Source organism: Rhineura floridana, chromosome 17 (genome assembly GCF_030035675.1).
Source record: "Rhineura floridana isolate rRhiFlo1 chromosome 17, rRhiFlo1.hap2, whole genome shotgun sequence".
Classification (NCBI taxonomy): domain Eukaryota; kingdom Metazoa; phylum Chordata; class Lepidosauria; order Squamata; family Rhineuridae; genus Rhineura; species Rhineura floridana.
Window position 1 is genome coordinate 14,136,859 of NC_084496.1, and position 17,281 is coordinate 14,154,139.

The 17,281-nt window shown below is 43.4% G+C and overlaps 1 protein-coding gene across 4 annotated transcripts in view; it reads left to right on the forward strand.

Moving 5' to 3' along the window:
• The window catches only part of LOC133372106 (acyl-coenzyme A synthetase ACSM5, mitochondrial-like), a 45,107-nt gene that overhangs the window by 22,247 nt on the left and 5,579 nt on the right, over positions 1-17,281 (forward strand). For 3 of the 4 annotated variants that reach the window (XM_061600388.1, XM_061600389.1, XM_061600390.1), the window contains 10 exons: positions 3,491-3,698; positions 4,321-4,464; positions 6,695-6,851; positions 8,211-8,290; positions 9,198-9,321; positions 11,047-11,127; positions 11,923-12,024; positions 12,947-13,074; positions 13,158-13,257; positions 15,280-15,399. In XM_061600388.1, the coding sequence (XP_061456372.1) occupies positions 3,491-3,698; positions 4,321-4,464; positions 6,695-6,851; positions 8,211-8,290; positions 9,198-9,321; positions 11,047-11,127; positions 11,923-12,024; positions 12,947-13,074; positions 13,158-13,257; positions 15,280-15,399 (1,244 nt within the window). The remainder of the gene's footprint in view (positions 1-3,490; positions 3,699-4,320; positions 4,465-6,694; positions 6,852-8,210; positions 8,291-9,197; positions 9,322-11,046; positions 11,128-11,922; positions 12,025-12,946; positions 13,075-13,157; positions 13,258-15,279; positions 15,400-17,281) is intronic. The other variant, XM_061600391.1, reaches the window with a different exon arrangement.

Here is a 17,281-nt window from a genome sequence, read left to right on the forward strand (position 1 = left end):
TGGACCAATGCTCTGATCCTGTATAGGGAAAGTTCCTAGGTTCTTGCAATAACAGGCAAATGCACGTGATAAAGCCTCAACAGGTTCATTTAGAATGAAAAGCAGCCTTGAGCTAGGGGTATCTCACCGACTGCTTTTCTGCTCTCAGTTGCTTCCTTGACTGCTTTTTCAGATGTCTATCTGCAAGGGTAATTACACATGTGAAATCTGGAGGGACAGGTAGAGAGCAACTGGAGGGGTGAGAAAAAACACACACACACGCAAACAGGGTAAGAAAAGAGATCAGGATTGTTCCCCTTGGTCTTCTGTTCAAGAATTGCAAACTCCCAAGACTGCTTTTCAGATATATATAAAATAATAATAATAATAATAATAATAGAATTAGAATTAGAATTAGAATTTATTACCCAACCCTTCACCCCAAGGTCCCAGGGCTGGTTATAACATTTTTAAAACACATAATTAAAAACAGTTAAAAACAGCCTGAACTAGCTATATAGTTCCAATAGGTCTACATCTTAAAATGCAGAATTATTTTATTGATTCCCCTACTGCAGGGGTTCCCAAACTGTGACCTGTAGACCACCAGGGGTCCACGAGATTTACTCAGATGGTCCACAGCATGCCTGCATTAAACATATTGATTTTTAATTGAATTTTTATTGCTTCTTTTATTTCTTATATTTGGTTCTTATTCTAGGAGATGTAAATTGTAATGCCATAAAATGCAATATAAGAAATAAAAGAAGCAATAAAAGTACAACTTAAAGTCAATCAGCATCTAGCACAACGCATTACAATTGCTACAATGGGCAGAAAACCCATTAAGCACTCCGCCAAGACCATCTGCAAATTTCTTTTTTTTTTTTCAATAATTTTTATTCAAATTTTCATAAAACATACAAGACAAAATCATAAAACATTCAAAGACAAAAAACAAAATCAAAAATAGTTAAACAAAAAGAAAAAAAGAAAAAAAAAGAAAAAAAAACAAAAATAAAAAATAAAGAGTAAAATATTGACTTCCCATTTGTCAAAGATCAAATCAGTTATAAGTCTATAATATATAACAATCCTGTCTCTTAAGTCATATTATAAAATCACTTTCCTCCAGTAGTTATCTTACTTAATCATCAAATCTCATAAACATTACTTTATTCTTTCCACAAAAAGTCAAAGAGAGGTTTCAATTCTTTAAGAAATATATCTATCAATTTTTTTTTCCAGATAAGCATATCGATTAATCCATCTCATTACTAATTATGATAATCTTATTGTCATAACCATAGTCAAAATAAACATTTCAATTAATCCATCACATCAGAATCTGTTAGGTTCAATAATTTCAGTAGCCATTGTTCTATTATCTCTATTAGTTCCATTTTCCATCTTCCATCTTCAGTAGTCTTGTTAAGTCCAGTAATTTCAATATCCAATCTTCCATTATCAGTATTCCATAATAATCTTGCTGTCAAAGCCATAGTCATATAGTAAGAGTCTGATGGGGATTACCTCTATCCCAAATATTTTCTTGCCATCCATTCTGAATAGGTTGCTGAAATACTGCTGTAAAATCATATCTCTGTTCTTTTTTTCAAAATACACTGGGTCATCTCTTAAAAGTTTTTCCATTGTCACATGGCTGCAGTTAATTCCATAGATTTTCTCTATATTGGGCTCCATCACATCATTCCAGTCCAGAAGATTATCCATGCCATTGATAACTTTATCTCTAGAATCTTCATTCATTTCTTCAGAGATAACATTGAGTTCCAAACAATAGATTTTATTTCTAAAGTCCATAGACTCCAAATCTTGTTCCTGTTCCACGTTGGTTCCAATCTCCGGGATCTCCTCTCTCACAGGGACCCCTATTCCAGTCTCCAGGGTCACCTCTCTCACAGGGACCCCTGTTCCAATCTCCGGGGTCTCCTCTCTCACAGGGACCCCTTCCAGGGTCACCTCTCTCACAGGGACCCTTATATCTTTAATCTCCTGCTTCATTTTACTCAATTCAATTTTCATTATCTCAATCTCATCCATTATTTTCTGAAACATAGTTATTTCCAGATTTTCAGCCACTTTCTTAATTGCCATTTTAAAAGAAAAATATAGGAAAACCACTTCTTATTTCAGCAACAATTGGGTTAATACTCCAAACTTGGTGACATCACAGTATAAACAGAGCAGACAGCCTTATCTCTCCAATAGTTAAGTAAACAAAATGCAGTTCCCAGGATCGAAACAATTAATGGCAATCGTCAAGAAACAGATTCGTCAAAATAAAATAGACCAAAAAGAGAGTAGTCTCAAAACAGTATAATATTTTTCAAAATAAAAATCTGGAATAGAAATCCCTCTTCTGTGTGTATCTTTAGAATGCAAATCCAGGACAGCTTTTTGCAACAAAAACAGAGATAAGCTATTAATTAGTGCGTAGCAGAGAGAAGTTACGGCTCCCCAGTGAGATGTCAAAAACTGATCAATCTGGCAAATCTCTTTTAAACAGCAACAATTTAAGTCAAGTAAAAGAAAAATATAGAAAGAAGGGTGCTTGCCTGTTAGTGCGTTCTCTCTTAGAAGATAAGGTGAACGTTCGCTTTATCAGATAGAGCTTGCTGTTAAAAATCCGTCCCACCTTCGTCGGCTGGACCTCGTCCCATAAATTAATGAGATCTGGTCGTCCCAACAAAAATAGGCTTTGAGGTTAATCTCTTCGTTTCTCCCTACCCGGGAGAAGTTTAATCAGTCAAAAAAAAAAGAAAAAACTGACTGATATATCTGAATAAGCTTCTTTTGAGGCAGGAGCCCGTCTCAAAAGCAGGCACAGGCTAAGTCACCCTTCCCGGAAGTCAAGACCATCTGCAAATTTCAAGTGGTTCGTGGGGGGAAAATGTTTGGGAACCACTCCTCTGCTGCATTTATATACCATCTTCCCTCCAAGGAGCTCAGGGCACCGTACCCATCACTTATTCCAGTGGTTTTCAAACGTTTTTCCCCATGGACCACTTGAAAAATTGGGGAGGGACTTGGCAAACCCCTTAATGATTTTTCCCCTGCTTGTTGTGTAGCAACTGCAATGTGCTGTGCTGGGTGTTGTATGATTTTAAATGCATTTTTATTGCTTCTTTTATTTCTTATATTGTATTTTATTGTATTACGATTTGAACTCCAGAGAATTCTGTAGAATTCAGATGGTAGGTGCTCTTCAAAGACATGCCGCAGACCACCTAAATGAAACTTGTGGACCACTGGTGGTCCATGGTCCACAGGCTGAGAACTCCTGACCTATTCTATCATCACAACAACCCTGTTAGGCTCAGAGATAGTTATTGTCCCTGGGTCACCCAGTGAGTGTCATAGGTGACTGGGGACTTGAACCTGGATTTTCCCATCTGTAGACCAACACCCTGAGAAAACACAGTCTCCCCACCGTGGAGACCCCACATTCTGGGTTCTCTGCTCATTTCATCCCCTGCTTCTTTTCCAGGCATTGTTTTAATTCCAGGGACATCCCAATTAACAGCTAAAGACATTTCCTACAGACTCCATGCTTCGAAAGCCAAATGCATTGTCGTCAGCGATGCATTGGCCCCAGCAGTGGACTCGGTCGTGCCTGAATGCAAGTTTCTGAAAACCAAGCTACTGGTGTCCGACAGCGGCAGAGATGGCTGGCTGAACTTTAAGGACCTCTTCCAGTGGGTATTTTCAGCCTGTGCCATTGTAATGGGTAGAGCATGAAACAAGAGTAACATATGGTTACATTTACCCCATTATGTTATCCTTGGGGGGGGCACAAAAAGCTCTTGGGGGCGCATGCAAAGTGTTAGCCATGGGTTATATCTCTCTTTCTTGGATCTTCATAGCTCCCATAGAGACACATCACTGAAGCATTAAGAGATCACATCACTGGAACCCCTTTTCAGGGGTTACCAACATTCTTTTTGTCAAGTCTAGGGTGACTGCCTACACCAATAGGCCACTCACAGAAATCTGATTGAAAACCTATGACCCATAGCAGTGATATTCTTTAGAATGCTGCTTATGGGCCATTCTTTGTTTGTGTACAATATGAGAACCAGCCCTTTTAATGGAGTGCTGACTAGTGTGCCTAAGCCCTGCTATAACTATGTGCAATGCATACCTTGTCCATGAAACGTGGGTGGTGTACAGAGACCTACTGGATTTGTCTCAATGGATGCTGATGCAGGTTCCCAGTTGCTGAGAAACTTACCAAGGGGTTCCATTCATGAAATGTACCCCAGTTGCAAAAGGCAACAGTACTGCATGTTGGTCACATAAAACATCATTGTTTTTAAGGGCAGCACCTGACAGCCATTACTGCGTTAAGACAACAAGCGAAGAGCCCATGGTCATCTATTTTACGAGTGGGAGCACAGGCCCCCCCAAAATGGTGGAACATTCCCAGTGCAGTTACGGCATTGGATTTACGTCAAGTGGCAGGTAAGGTCTTCTGACTTCTTTCAAACTCTTATGATCACAAAATAGGGAGAATATATGAGCGGTGCATTTTGGATTTGGGTGCAAAGGGCCCTTGTGGGATAGGAAAGGTTCCAGTTAAGATGAAGGCAGGCAGATCGGAAGCTCAAGCTGGGGAAAGCAGCCGAGCCCATGCCTGACCTGCCAGAGTTTAGCAGTCACAGATGCAATATCCAAACAGTGAACGGCAATGTCCTGAACGTGCGGCTGCCCTCGTGGTTGACCCAGAAGCTGCAGCTGATGCAAAATGCAGCCACTTGACTGCTCACTGGGGCTAAATATCACCATCCTGCACATTGCAGAAGAGGGTCTCCTGCAGATACCATCTTATGAGGAAGTCCATTACACATATCGTTGACATCTGGCCTTTAGTGTGGTGGCACCAGTAGCGGGTGGTGCCCATTGGGACTGGTGGGATGGAAGGCAAGGAGCCCAACAGCAGGTGGCGCCACAGCCAATGACAGGCAGAGCCAACTCATTCCAGTTTTGTCCCCATCGGCCTCGCAGCTGAGTTCTACAAGGGCAACACAGAGTAAGGAGGAAGAAACTGACAGGCAGTGCCACCATCACCCCCGAACTGGTTATTTCAAATAAGAAGGCAGGCAAGTGGGGCTGGTTGAAACCAGACTGAGGTTGGTGGGGCAGTGCCTCAGCTTTCCTAATGGACCAGCCTCCACTGGGTGGCACCTGCCGTTTGGAACTCCCTGCCATTACGTATCAGACAGGCGCCGTCTCCATTGTCGTTTTAAGTGCCTATTAAAGACTTTTCTTTTTTCTGGAGATTTTTATGCCGGTCAGTATCTGCATTGGATCCAAAACTATTGTTATATATGCAGATGTTTTCATTGTTTTATATACACACAATTGTTTTCTGTATGTTTTCATTGGATTGTGAGATCGCTTCGAGGTCCTTCATAGGAAGCAATTCGTAAGTGAAGAAAATACAAATGGGTTGCATGCAGAGGACCTTGTTCAGTCCTTCCACTAAACATGCACAGATTGTGGGAGGGCAGGGAGGGAGGGAGAGAGAGAGAGAGACAGTAGGCTCAAGAAATGGTGCAGGGAGATTTTAGACTCGGCTTAGGCCATCTCCTCTCTATAAATGTAAAGCACTTTGATAGCAATTGAGGAGTCATGGCTTCCCCTCAAAGGGGAAGTGCGTTCGGGGTGCTGAGAGTTGTTTGGAGTCCCTTATTCCTTCCACAGAGCTACAATTCCCAGAGTTCCCCAGGAAGAGGGGCTGATTATTAACCACAGTGCTGTTTTGGTAAAAAAAATGAGGTGCCATTACTCATACCTTGGTAAAAGTGTCTTGGGTGGGTGCCAGCACAAAATGGTTGCCATTTTGGGCAGCAAAAAAAGAGGTGCTGGTTTTCCATACCACTGAGTACTGTCCAGAGCTAGGAAAAGTTACTTTTTTGAACTACAACTCCCATCAGTCCAATCCAGTGGCCACGCTGGCTGGGACTGATGGGAGTTGTAGTTGAAAAAAGTAACTTTTCTGTCACAACACAGGACTGAAGCTTCCTTTGACTGAGTCAGGCCATTGGTCCATCTAGCTCAGTACTGTCTACACTGACTGGCAGTGCCTCTCCAGGGTTTCAGGCAGGAATCTCTCCCAGGCCAACCCTGGTGATGCCAGGGATTGAACCTGGGACCTTCTTCATGTAAAGCAGATGCTCTGCGGTTGAGCTGTGGCCCTTCCCCTAGTTAAACCACTCTGGGAACTGTAGCTCTGTAAGAGGAATAGGGGTCTCCTAGAGAACTCTTGGTACCCTTAACAAACTACAGTCCCCAGGATTCTTTGGGGGAAGCCATGACTATTAAAGTAGCACTATGGTGCTATAAATGTATAGATGGTGCTGGGTGCTGGTATCCCATACTGGCATTCCTTCTGATAGACCTGCAGGAGGGTTTGGGGGGGGTTCCTCCATTCTGCTGAGTGGGGCCATGGACTTCTTCCCCAAAGTCCTATCCTGTCAACGCCACTAAAACAGGGAGGAAACATTGGTGTAGGTGAGGAGTTTTCACTCTGTGATCCAGTTCACTGCCCATATGGACTTTGTACTTCTCAACCAACTCCTAACAGTCAGATTTCCAACACCTTTGCTGCGTCATCCTGTCACCTCCTTCCTAGGATCTTGACGCCCAGAGTCAGTGTTTGATTTCAAATGCGTTCTTTCCCACTCAACAGGCACTGGATGGACCTGACTCCTTCAGATGTGTTTTGGAATACATCAGACACGGGGTGGGTAAAGTCAGGTTGGAGCAGTGTCTTTGCTCCTTGGATTCACGGATCGTGCATCTTTGTACATCACCTGCCGCAGTTTGAACCCGCTGTCATACTAAACGTAAGAACAGCAATTTCCTAAGCTCCCTTTTAAGGGAAGGGCTGTAGGTCAGTGGTAGGGCATGCACCTTTCATACAAAATGTTGCAGATTCAATCTCTGATAAATCTGGAAAAGACTCTAGTCTGCAAATCTGGAGAGCCACAGCCAGTCAGTACAGAGCCTGCAGACCAGGAGTGGAGAACCTCAGGCCTGGGGGGCCAAATGCAGCCCTCCAGGCTTCTTTATCTGCCCCTCGGGATTCTCGCAGGCCACACCCCCTTCCAAGCCACACCCCTCACTGTCCCTGCTTTGTACCTTCCTTGAGAGCTTCTGACTGGCTGGAAGGTGTCCTTGAACTCTGATAGTGCCTCTTGCTTGCCTGGATGGAGGATGGAGAGGAGCACGTCCACCTATGTGGATACTCGCCTACTCATTTTGCCCACTTTTGTGTCTGGCTCTGCCAATCGCTGCCATGTGGCCCCCAGAAGATTGCCTAGAAGGCTGTGTGGCCCTAGGTAATTGATTCCATTGTCAAACTGCATGCTGTTTCTCATAATCTTCCTAAAGAAAGTTTCTAAAACAAATTAATGCTTGACCAAAATCTATTCTCTTGTCATTTAAGCCCACCAGGCTAGTCAAGTCTTTGCCCACTTTGAAGAGTACTATTAAGTCCCTCCTCCTCTTCAGGCTAAACATACCCAGTACTAAAAGACTCAGTGATGTATGCATTCTCCAGTTGTCCCAATTCACTAGGCACAGCCCCTATTGCCTTTTATTTATCCTTAGGATATCATTGTCCTGGTTTTGATTCTAGAACCGTGTCAATACAAGTCTCGTCCAATTAAAGCAGGTGTGGGGAACCTTTGGCCCTCCAGATATTGCTACAGCTCCCATCAGCCCCACCAAGTATGGCCAATGGCCAGGAGTGATGGGAGTTGTAGTTGAGCAACATCCAGAGGGACAAAGGTTCCCCACCCTTAAATTAAAGCCGTACTTGAGTGTTGGGAAACACTGTAGCTGATATCCGATGTTAGTCATACTCAAAGAAGACCTATTGTGATCAATGGACTTAAGTCAATCCATTTATTGCAATGGGTCTACTCAGAGAATAATTAGCTTTGGATATTACCCGATGCTCCAAGACCACATTCAGGGGCAGTGTTGGCTGGTGGCTCCATAGCAGTGGGGCATGCTTTTAGTCCAACCTTTTAAGGAGCGGTCCAAGGTTCTGAAACTTATTCCAAAACTAGGTTCAGCACCTTGGGCAGTTCAGACTAAATCCCGGAGCAGATTCCACTGCCCCACTGACATGGAGCCACCAGCCAACACTGTTTGGGTGTGTGTACAATAATGATTGTGCTTTTATTGTCTCCATCTAGACTCTCGCCCGATATCCAGTCACCACTTTCTGCACAGCTCCTACGGCATACCGAATGTTGGTTCAGCATGATGTCACCAGGTACTTCCCATTGTGTAACTGGGAAAGTGAATGCTAGAGATGAATTAAGAGGAGAATTGATGGGCAGTGAACTTTTCTTATCATTTGCTCCAGTTGCCCAGAGGAAGGGTCATAGTCAGTAGTATGCTGACTATGCTTTGCATCTGCTTTGCATGCAGAAGGTCCCAGTTTCAATCCCGGGCACCTGCAAGGTAGGACTAGGATAGATACCCCATCTGAAACCCTGGAGAGCTGCTGCCAATCAGTGTAAGCAGTACTGAGAGAGATGGACCAATTGGTCTGACTCAGTTTAAGGCAGCTTCTTTTGCTTTGTGGAAAGGCCGTAGCTCAGTGGCAGAACATCTACTTTGCATGCAGAAGGTCCCGGGTTCAATCCCTGGCATCTGCAGTTAGGGCTAGAAGAGATACCCCGTCTGAAATCTTGAACAGCCACTGCAAGTCAGTGTAGGTAGCACTGAGCTTGATGGACCAATGGTCTGACTCAGTATTAAGGCAGCTTCCTATCTTCCTATGTATTAGAGACAGGTCCTCATTCCTGGTAAATCTGCAACCCTACATATAAAGGAGCAAGCACCATTGAACACAGAGACCTTGACTTCTGAGTAAACATTTATAGGATTAGGAGCCAAGAAAATGTTGCCCCCTTCACAGATGCCAAACCGATGCCATCATTTGAACATTTGTGTGAACAGAGAAATTTCACACTGTTTCCCACATAATCTGTTAGCTTAATCGTCCTTAAGCATAACACCATTGCAAAGCTCTTTCCGGGGTTTAAGAAACCCACACAGTCTCATCTAATTCGAGAGACTAGTTAAAACAAAACCCCAGCATAAATCCAAAGACCAGTTGGCTATAGCTGGTAAGTCTATAGGATTGCTTCTAACTGCTGTCATTTCTCATCAAGCTGCAAATTCATGAGCCTGAAGCACTGTGTGACTGGAGGGGAACCGCTCAACCCAGAAGTGATGGAGCGATGGAAGGCTCAGACGGGGCTGGATATCTATGAAGGCTATGGACAAACCGAAACAGTATGTCTGTCTTCATTGGAATGTTTCATCGCTTGTGTGTTTGATGCTCTGGGCTCCTTTGGGAGAAAGGGCGAGATATAACTTTAATAAATAATCATAATAAATAATTGTTGCATGGTTGTTGTCAAGAATGCCTTGTTTGAAAGCTTAAAAACTAAAATGATTTTGAGGCAAGGAATTGTGGGGGAAAACATCTTGCCTGAAATGGGGCATCTGACAAGGCCATGAGTTGCGGTTCTCACAACTGAAGCTAGTTAATTAGGCTATAAGCAAGAACACCTGCTTATCAGTTGAGGTACTTCAAGGGCCAATTGGCCTGGGAAGGTTGGTGAATGTGTGAACATTAGGCGTGAAAGCTCCAGAAGATTTCATCATCAGAAAGTCCCCTGATTGGCTAATTAATTCCTGGCTGTTGCTGGGCTTTTCCCCATAAGAATAGGATTCAGACCTTAGCTTTCATTCCGCTATGGTTGCTGATGCTACCTATGTGGGGTTAGTTAGTTTATTAATATACGGTCACAGACCCATTCAAATAAAATAGTCAATAAAAAACATCAGAATAGTTAAGATACAGAAATATAAAAGTACATCATAAAAGAAATAGCAGGTAAGAGAAGAATCCTCTCCCCTATATGGGGTTCCATCTTTCATCCAGGCTATACATCTCTGGGGAGATGTGGAACCATGAAGTTATTTTGCTGTTTACCTCTGTTGTAAGTATAGATTAGGCCAGACCAGCCTTTCCCAACCGGTGTGCCTCCAGATGTTGTTGGACCACAACTCCCATCAGCCTCAGCCATTGGCAATGCTGGCTGAGGCTGATGGAAGTTGTGGTCCAACAACATCTGGAGGCACACTGGTTGGGAATGGCTGGGCTAGACAGTTTTGTTATTTTTGTCTGTGACTGTAACTCTCTGTATTTTACCTGGCCCTGGGGGGGGGGGGTAAGGAACTATTTTGCTGCTGTGCCCTTAATTTTATTTGATAGCTACTTCTTATTTACCAGTGTGTGTTTATTGCGGGGAGATTTGACTCCGAGTCCAGCACCTTGGCCAGTTAGCCACAGACTACTGGATATTTAGGTATTTTGCCTAAAGGCTCCAGGACAAGGAGTGTACCTTTGGCTCTTGTCTTTGGAATCCTTGGCAGGTCTTTTTCTGGCAGTTTGAGTTTTCCCTTCGCCCAGAGTAGGTGACCAGGATTAAGGAGTGGTTGCAGTCTACCTACCTTGCAGGGTTGTTGTTGATGTACTCAGCCCTGGTAAGGGAGGCACGGGTTGTGCCTTGCCAGGATCAATTACCCTGGGTTTGGGAATTGAGTCTTGGGACTGAACTGGCAGCAGCGATTCATGACAGTTGTGTCTAGCAAACTCTCCTCACTGTTTTGTTTGATCTTGTAAAGCAGGGGTTGGGGAACCATTTCAACCCAAGGGCCACATTCCCTTCTGAGCAGTCTTCCAGGGGCCACATGTCAATGGTGAGCAAGGCCAGAGGCAAAAGTGAGCAGAGCAAAAATGTAGATGTGGCCTTTGTGTAGTAGGCTAGGTTGGTGTAAGCATCTCTATCCTCTTTGCTCTTAAACCTGTGTCTGTCTGGAGCGGCATGTCTTCTTCTCATGACACAATGAAAACAACTTCCTCCCAAAAGTCAGTCCAAATCTCATTTAGTTCTCTCTCTCTCTCTCTCTCTCTCTCTCTCTCTCTCTCTTTCTCCCTCTGTCTTACAGGTTGTAATATGTTCTAATGTAAAAGGGATGAAAATCAAACCGGGCTCATTGGGAAAGGCGTCTCCACCATATGATGTCCAGGTACAAAGACAAATTTAAATCTTCCAGAATGGTGTCCACCTGAACACTGGCAGGAAGCAGACAAGAAATATTCTATTCCCTGTAATTTATCTGTTACCACTGAAATGCCCATTATTATCACTGGCAGGGTGCATTTGGAGGGAAGTCTTGTGTGTGTGCAATTCACTCTTGTCTTTTCTCAATGGTGTCTCAGCTGAGCAGTCCATTTTCTTTGTTCAATAGAACGTATTGGAAATAACTGAGAATTGATCAGCCCCCTCTTGCTTTGGCTAAATATCTCATTCATTTTCTATTTCTTGAGAGAACACTGGAGTGTAATCGATCTCTGGGAACAAGTTTATATATATTTTTCTTTATTCCACACAACTTAATGGGATCCATTGAGTATTGATCCAATCCTTACCTGTATAGGCCAGTTCCCATCCATATATTCTCAGTCTGCTTTCCATTTCTTGACATGACAATGGAGTGTGACAGAGCACTGGGGAGAAGCTTATCTATTTTTTCTTTATCCCATAGAAGTTAATGGGAGCCATTCAGTACTGAGCCAATCCTCACCTGCATAGGCTATTTTCCATCTACATGTTCTCGCCCTGCTTTTCATTTCTTGGAGTGGAACAGAACCCCAGAAACAAGCTTTATCTATTTTTTCTTTATTCCATAGAACTTAATGGGTACCACTGGGCCTCTGAAGTGTATCATGGATTTTGATGCTATACATGTGGATTTGAATCAAGACTGGTCAGCTGAAACAATATACTGTATGGAGCATCTTTTGTTTCTTTGTTTCTACAGACTGTAGATGACGAAGGCAATATTCAGCCTCCCGGAGAAGAAGGATACATTGCTATCAGAATCAAGCCAAAGCGACCCTTTTGTATTTTCTCACAGTACTTAGTAAGTTGTTATTTTTAGTGCAGAAGTGATGCCATGCAAACTCGTAATGAATTGCTAGACATTTCTGTGTGAGCCTCTAAGTCAAGGGTAGCCAACATGGTGCCCTCCAGCTGTTGTTGGACTCCATAAGCCCCAGCCAGCAGGTTCAATGATCCAGAATGATTGGAACTGTAGTCAAGCAACATCTAGAGGGGACCATGTTGGCTACGCTTGCTCTAAGCCATGAATTGTACCACTCTATTTTTTTATGTTTATTTTTATGAAGTATTAGTTACTTAATAATAATTTTAAAAAACAGTTTGGTGCCCGTGAGTCATTGTTAAAATGTTCACCAGCACCTTTTCTTTGCAATAAAGCTGGTGACATTAGCAGGATTTTGCTCTGGCTTTAGGTTTCTGCTTTCTAATGGGGTCCAGTTGTGGTACAGCAGACAGTGTAATGTGTTTGGACATGGAAGCCCTGTTTGAAATTGTCATTCAGCCCTAATGCTCACAGCCATGTTGAAACTGGGCTGATGTCAGTGGTTGGCATCATTGGGCACATGCCAATGCCCACATCCCTGTAAGGGGGCCACGGTAAACTCCCTTTGGCCTCCTGGCTCTGCTCCTTCTCTGCCTTGCTGTTGCTGCTTCTGCACTTGCCCTTCCCCAGCAACTGAGCAGTAACAGGAGCAAGGAGGTGGAATAGCACCCTCTGCTTATCTTGGGTGTTGCTGTGGTTTGGGCTCAGGTGGAGAGCACAAGCAAATGGGAAGCAGAGAGGAGAAGGTAGAACCCACTCGGAGGAAGTGTCCAATGGACTTCTGAGATCTGAACCCAGATCTATTTTGTTTGACAACACCAAATCAACTTCCCATTACCAAAATGGATGGATCAGCAGGCCTCAGTTAAAATGTTGTGGAATAATGTTTGGTTATTGTCAGGATAACCCTGAGAAAACGGCAGCCAGCGAGCGTGGAGATTTTTATGTCACTGGAGACAGAGCGATTAAAGATGAAGAAGGCTACTTCTGGTTTGTCGGGAGGTCGGATGATCTGATTAATTCTGCTGGGTAAGTTCAGTTTGGTTGGCTTTTCCCTTTTTCACTGTATTCAGCTCCAAAAGGCGCTGGAGTGACCTCGTTCTATTTCTTAGGTATCGAATTGGCCCATTTGAAGTGGAAAGTGCCTTGATCAAGCACCCGGCCGTCATTGAATCGGCTGTGGTCAGCAGTCCAGATCCCGTCAGAGGAGAGGTAATCATGGAGAGTCAGGCTGTCTCCACATTCCTATGCACATTGTGCACAGGGACACCACCACATGAAGTGTACTTGTTTGGGGAAAGAGCATTAAATCTTGAAATACCACAGTGGCACAAATGGTGCTATATTCCAGGGATCTGCCTCAGCAGAGGAACTATAAAAATGTTCTAGGAATGTAAGAAGGCAGCATTTTTCATTCCAACCTGTATTTGTCACAATCAGCACTGTTTCCGTTCTGTTGCAGTTGAGTTTCATCTCGCTGCCTGCTATTTAGCGTAACATGTAACTTACATAACTGTTTATCTAACTTACCTAACTTAAGTTCATTTCGATGTAAAGAAGACTCCAAAACAATGTAAAGAAAAGGGCTTATTAATTATGTGTCATTTGCAGACTTCAAAACAACAACTGTGTGAACAAATACCAGTCAGATTTGCTTGGCTAATTTCTGCTCCAGACCACAGATGAGCACGTGCTGTGCAGTAATTTCTGCTCCTTGTTCTGTTTTTGTCAGAATTCTCTGACATCACTAAAACGTTCCTGATGGGAAAGCTCACCTCAGCTCCCTTAGGTCCAAAAAGATTAGAACGTAGCTTTTTTGAAATCAAAGCTTGGTCCCTGAGTGGGAGAACAGCCACATCTCTTTAGAGACCTCTATCATTCCTTGGTGCTTAGAATACAGAATACTAGCATTCCAGGTTCAGAAAAATTTATCTGTATCAGTACATCACAAAAATGAAAGTTTAACAGTATGAAAGGAACAAAGTAGCTTCAATAGAAATTAACTCAGTTCCAAATAAACTAACTCTTAGGATGCTGAATTTCCCTGGCAAATCAGAGTATCCCCTTTGAAAAAGGAAACATTGTTTCTCCCAACAAATATTAAAAATGAAATAATAAAATAACATCAATTTATGCAAATGTGAATAAGATTATGTAAAACCTAAATGAAGCAGAAGAACAACCTTGAAGTTCTGAGTCTCCCTGGCAAGACAGAGTATTCTCGTGACAATGTTCTCCTCTTGTTAGTTACTGCAGATAGAAAATGTGAGTTTCATAGTTATATATTTATTTTTTCCAGTCAGATGCAAGGAAGTACGGGAAATGTAGGCCACATTTGCACTATGCATTATGTGATATATGATACCACTTTAAACAGTCATGGCTTCCCCCTAAAGAACCCTGGCAACTGCAGTTTGTTTAGGGTGCTGAGAAGTGTTAGGAGACCCTTATTCCCTTCACAGAGCTACAATCCCTGGAGTGATTTAATAATCCATCTCTCTTCCCAGGGAAGTCTGTATAGTCCCAGGCAGATGGCAGTTACAAGAGCTCTGTGTACTTCATGCATCCATACCATGCAAGCATTTACTTTAATATGCAGTGTGCAACATTCGACGTCATCATTCATTTGCTCAGACTTCCAAACAATTGGTTATTTATTAGCAAACTAACTATTAGATCACTGGCTGTCTTTGCATAGCTAGAGCTGAAACCTGCTAAGGTTGTTTTGATTGCCATTGGAGGTCAGATGTGATTTTATTAATAATGATGTTTGGTTGTTTGCCCTTCTGTTTATAATGGTAAATCTGAATTCCGGACAGTTTTATTTGTTATGGCCTATCCTATGGACGAAAAAAATAATCTATCTTGCTAATAATTCGCCAAGTGTGAATCCTTATCTAGTCAAAACAGCATCATCCATGCTCAAGATTTGGAGAAGGGCAATAAATCTTAAGAAAGAAACATTAAAGGGGGGGAGTCCACTGAGGACTGAACATGTTCAATTGACATGGAAAGGTGATTGCCTGTTGAGGAGAGAAACTGGGATAAGGGAATGGAATGGAGTATTCTTGAAGAGGACATAACTGGCTGGCAGGAACTGTGAACAGTCCCACGCCACAATATTTTGTTGCAGGTCCCACTTGACTTGTCAAATAACCAGTAATGTACACCAAGCACACTGAAGCCTACTTTTCTCTCCAACTCATTCATGCAAATATAATTTACATCCTGTAGGTGGTGAAAGCCTTTGTTGTCTTGTCTCCTGCCTATTTATCGCATGATCCAGAAACATTAATCAAGGAACTCCAGGATCACGTGAAAAAGGCAACTGCTCCTTACAAGTATCCGAGAAAGGCAAGTGTCTTCCCACGGGGAAATGGCAGCATGTGTTTGAAAAGTCAGATTTTGGGAAATCAGGCTGTTGTGTCTCACTTTCCTATTGGAGTGATGAGATATGTGTTCCGGTGGCTTCGTGCTGATCTGGGAGACATTTTTTCCTGCTAATGGCCATAGAAGCAGGAAGACATCCTAGAATATTTTATTTATTTATTTATTTATTTATTGTATTTATATACCGCCCCATAGCCGAAGCTCTCTGGGCGGTTTACAATAACAAAAAACATTAAAAATAAATATTTACAAATTTAAAAACACATATTTTAAAAACAATTTAAACCACAATTTAAAACAGTTTTCACAGTTTGAAGGTGCATCCCAGCAAAGCCAATGTGCTCGAGGCCAGAGTAAGCCAGGGAGGGAGGTGACTTGGGAGGGGGTATGACTTGGCCAGAGTCCTGAGGACCAAACAGAGAGGCGGGGGGGAGGGCACAGTTGGACCTGAGGTTTCCACCCACCCCTGATCTAGGCATAGTCTTGGTCTGGCACCCACCATTAGAACCAAGGGGCTGTGTACTTTTTGGATCAGTCAAGTGGCTGACTGTTCTCTCGAGCACTCATGGGAGGAGGGAGTGATAGCTGGGACTGGGAGGGCAGACGGCAGGGACCCCAAACAGTAGGCAGAGCCAACTCAATTATTTTACTGATTTTATGTCAGTGATCTTGCATAGCATGAGGGGAAGCCACCTCATATCAAGTCAGACCATTTGCTGTCTAGCTCAGTATAGTCTAACCAGGTGTGGGGAACCTTTGGCCCTCCAGTTGTTGCTGAACTACAAACCCCAGCATTCCGGGCCATTGGTCATGCTTCTGGGGCTGATGGGAGTTGTAGTTCAGCAACATCTGGAGGGCCGAAGGTTCCCGACATGGAGTCTACACTGACTGGCAGGGGCTCTCCAGGGCTTCAGACAGGCGTCTCTCCCAGCCCTACCTGGAGACCCCAGGGATTGAATTTGGGATTTTCACCAAGAGAGGTGGGCAAAATTCCTTGCAAGCAGAAAACAAACAGATATGGGAGAAGAATTCTAACCTAGCCTCCTTCTGCTGTGCTAGTGTTCTGCTGACAGTGAGTAGGGGATTTTGTGTTCTTTTTTTTATGTAGGCTGGCCTTCAAAACTGTGATTCCCCATGCCCATGCATGCTTGGAGAACATCATTTAATGTTTATCGAAAAGTATCCCTGATTTAGTGGTAGATTCAGGGAAAGGGAAGTATTTCTTCACCCAGTGCATAATCAGTTTGTGGAGCAAAGGGCTCAATATGTGGTGATGGCCACCAGCTGAAGATGGCTTTAAAAGGGAATTGGATATATTCACGGAAGATAAGGCTATCAAAGGCTACTAGTCATGGTGGTTATGTCCTCCTTCCCAATGGCTCAGCAGCACTATGCATCCGGGACTAGGAATCAGATTCCTCTTCATCAGGTGATGGAGGCAAAGACTCCAAATCTGAGGAGAAGGGCATGCAGGGCCAGCTCCAGAGGTGCTGCTTCCAGGTGAACCTTTGGGCCTAGTGCCCCACTCCCAAGGATATGGCACTGCCTTCCTCTGATTCTGAGGTCTCCAGCGTACAAGATCTAGAAGACCTGAGGCTCCCCACAGCAGGAGATTGCTAGAGCTGGGTCCCTTTAAGCAGAGCATCATGTTGCAGCACAGGTGATGCTAAGCATTATTCAGAGCCTGGAAACGTTACTTTTTTGAACTACAGCTCTCATCAGCCCCAGCCAGCATGGCCACTGGATTGGGCTAATGGGAGTTGTAGTTCAAAAAAGTAACTTTTCCAAGCTCTGCCATTATTCTGCACCTTCTGCTATTACTATGTAAGGGCTTAGTTTCAGTTTA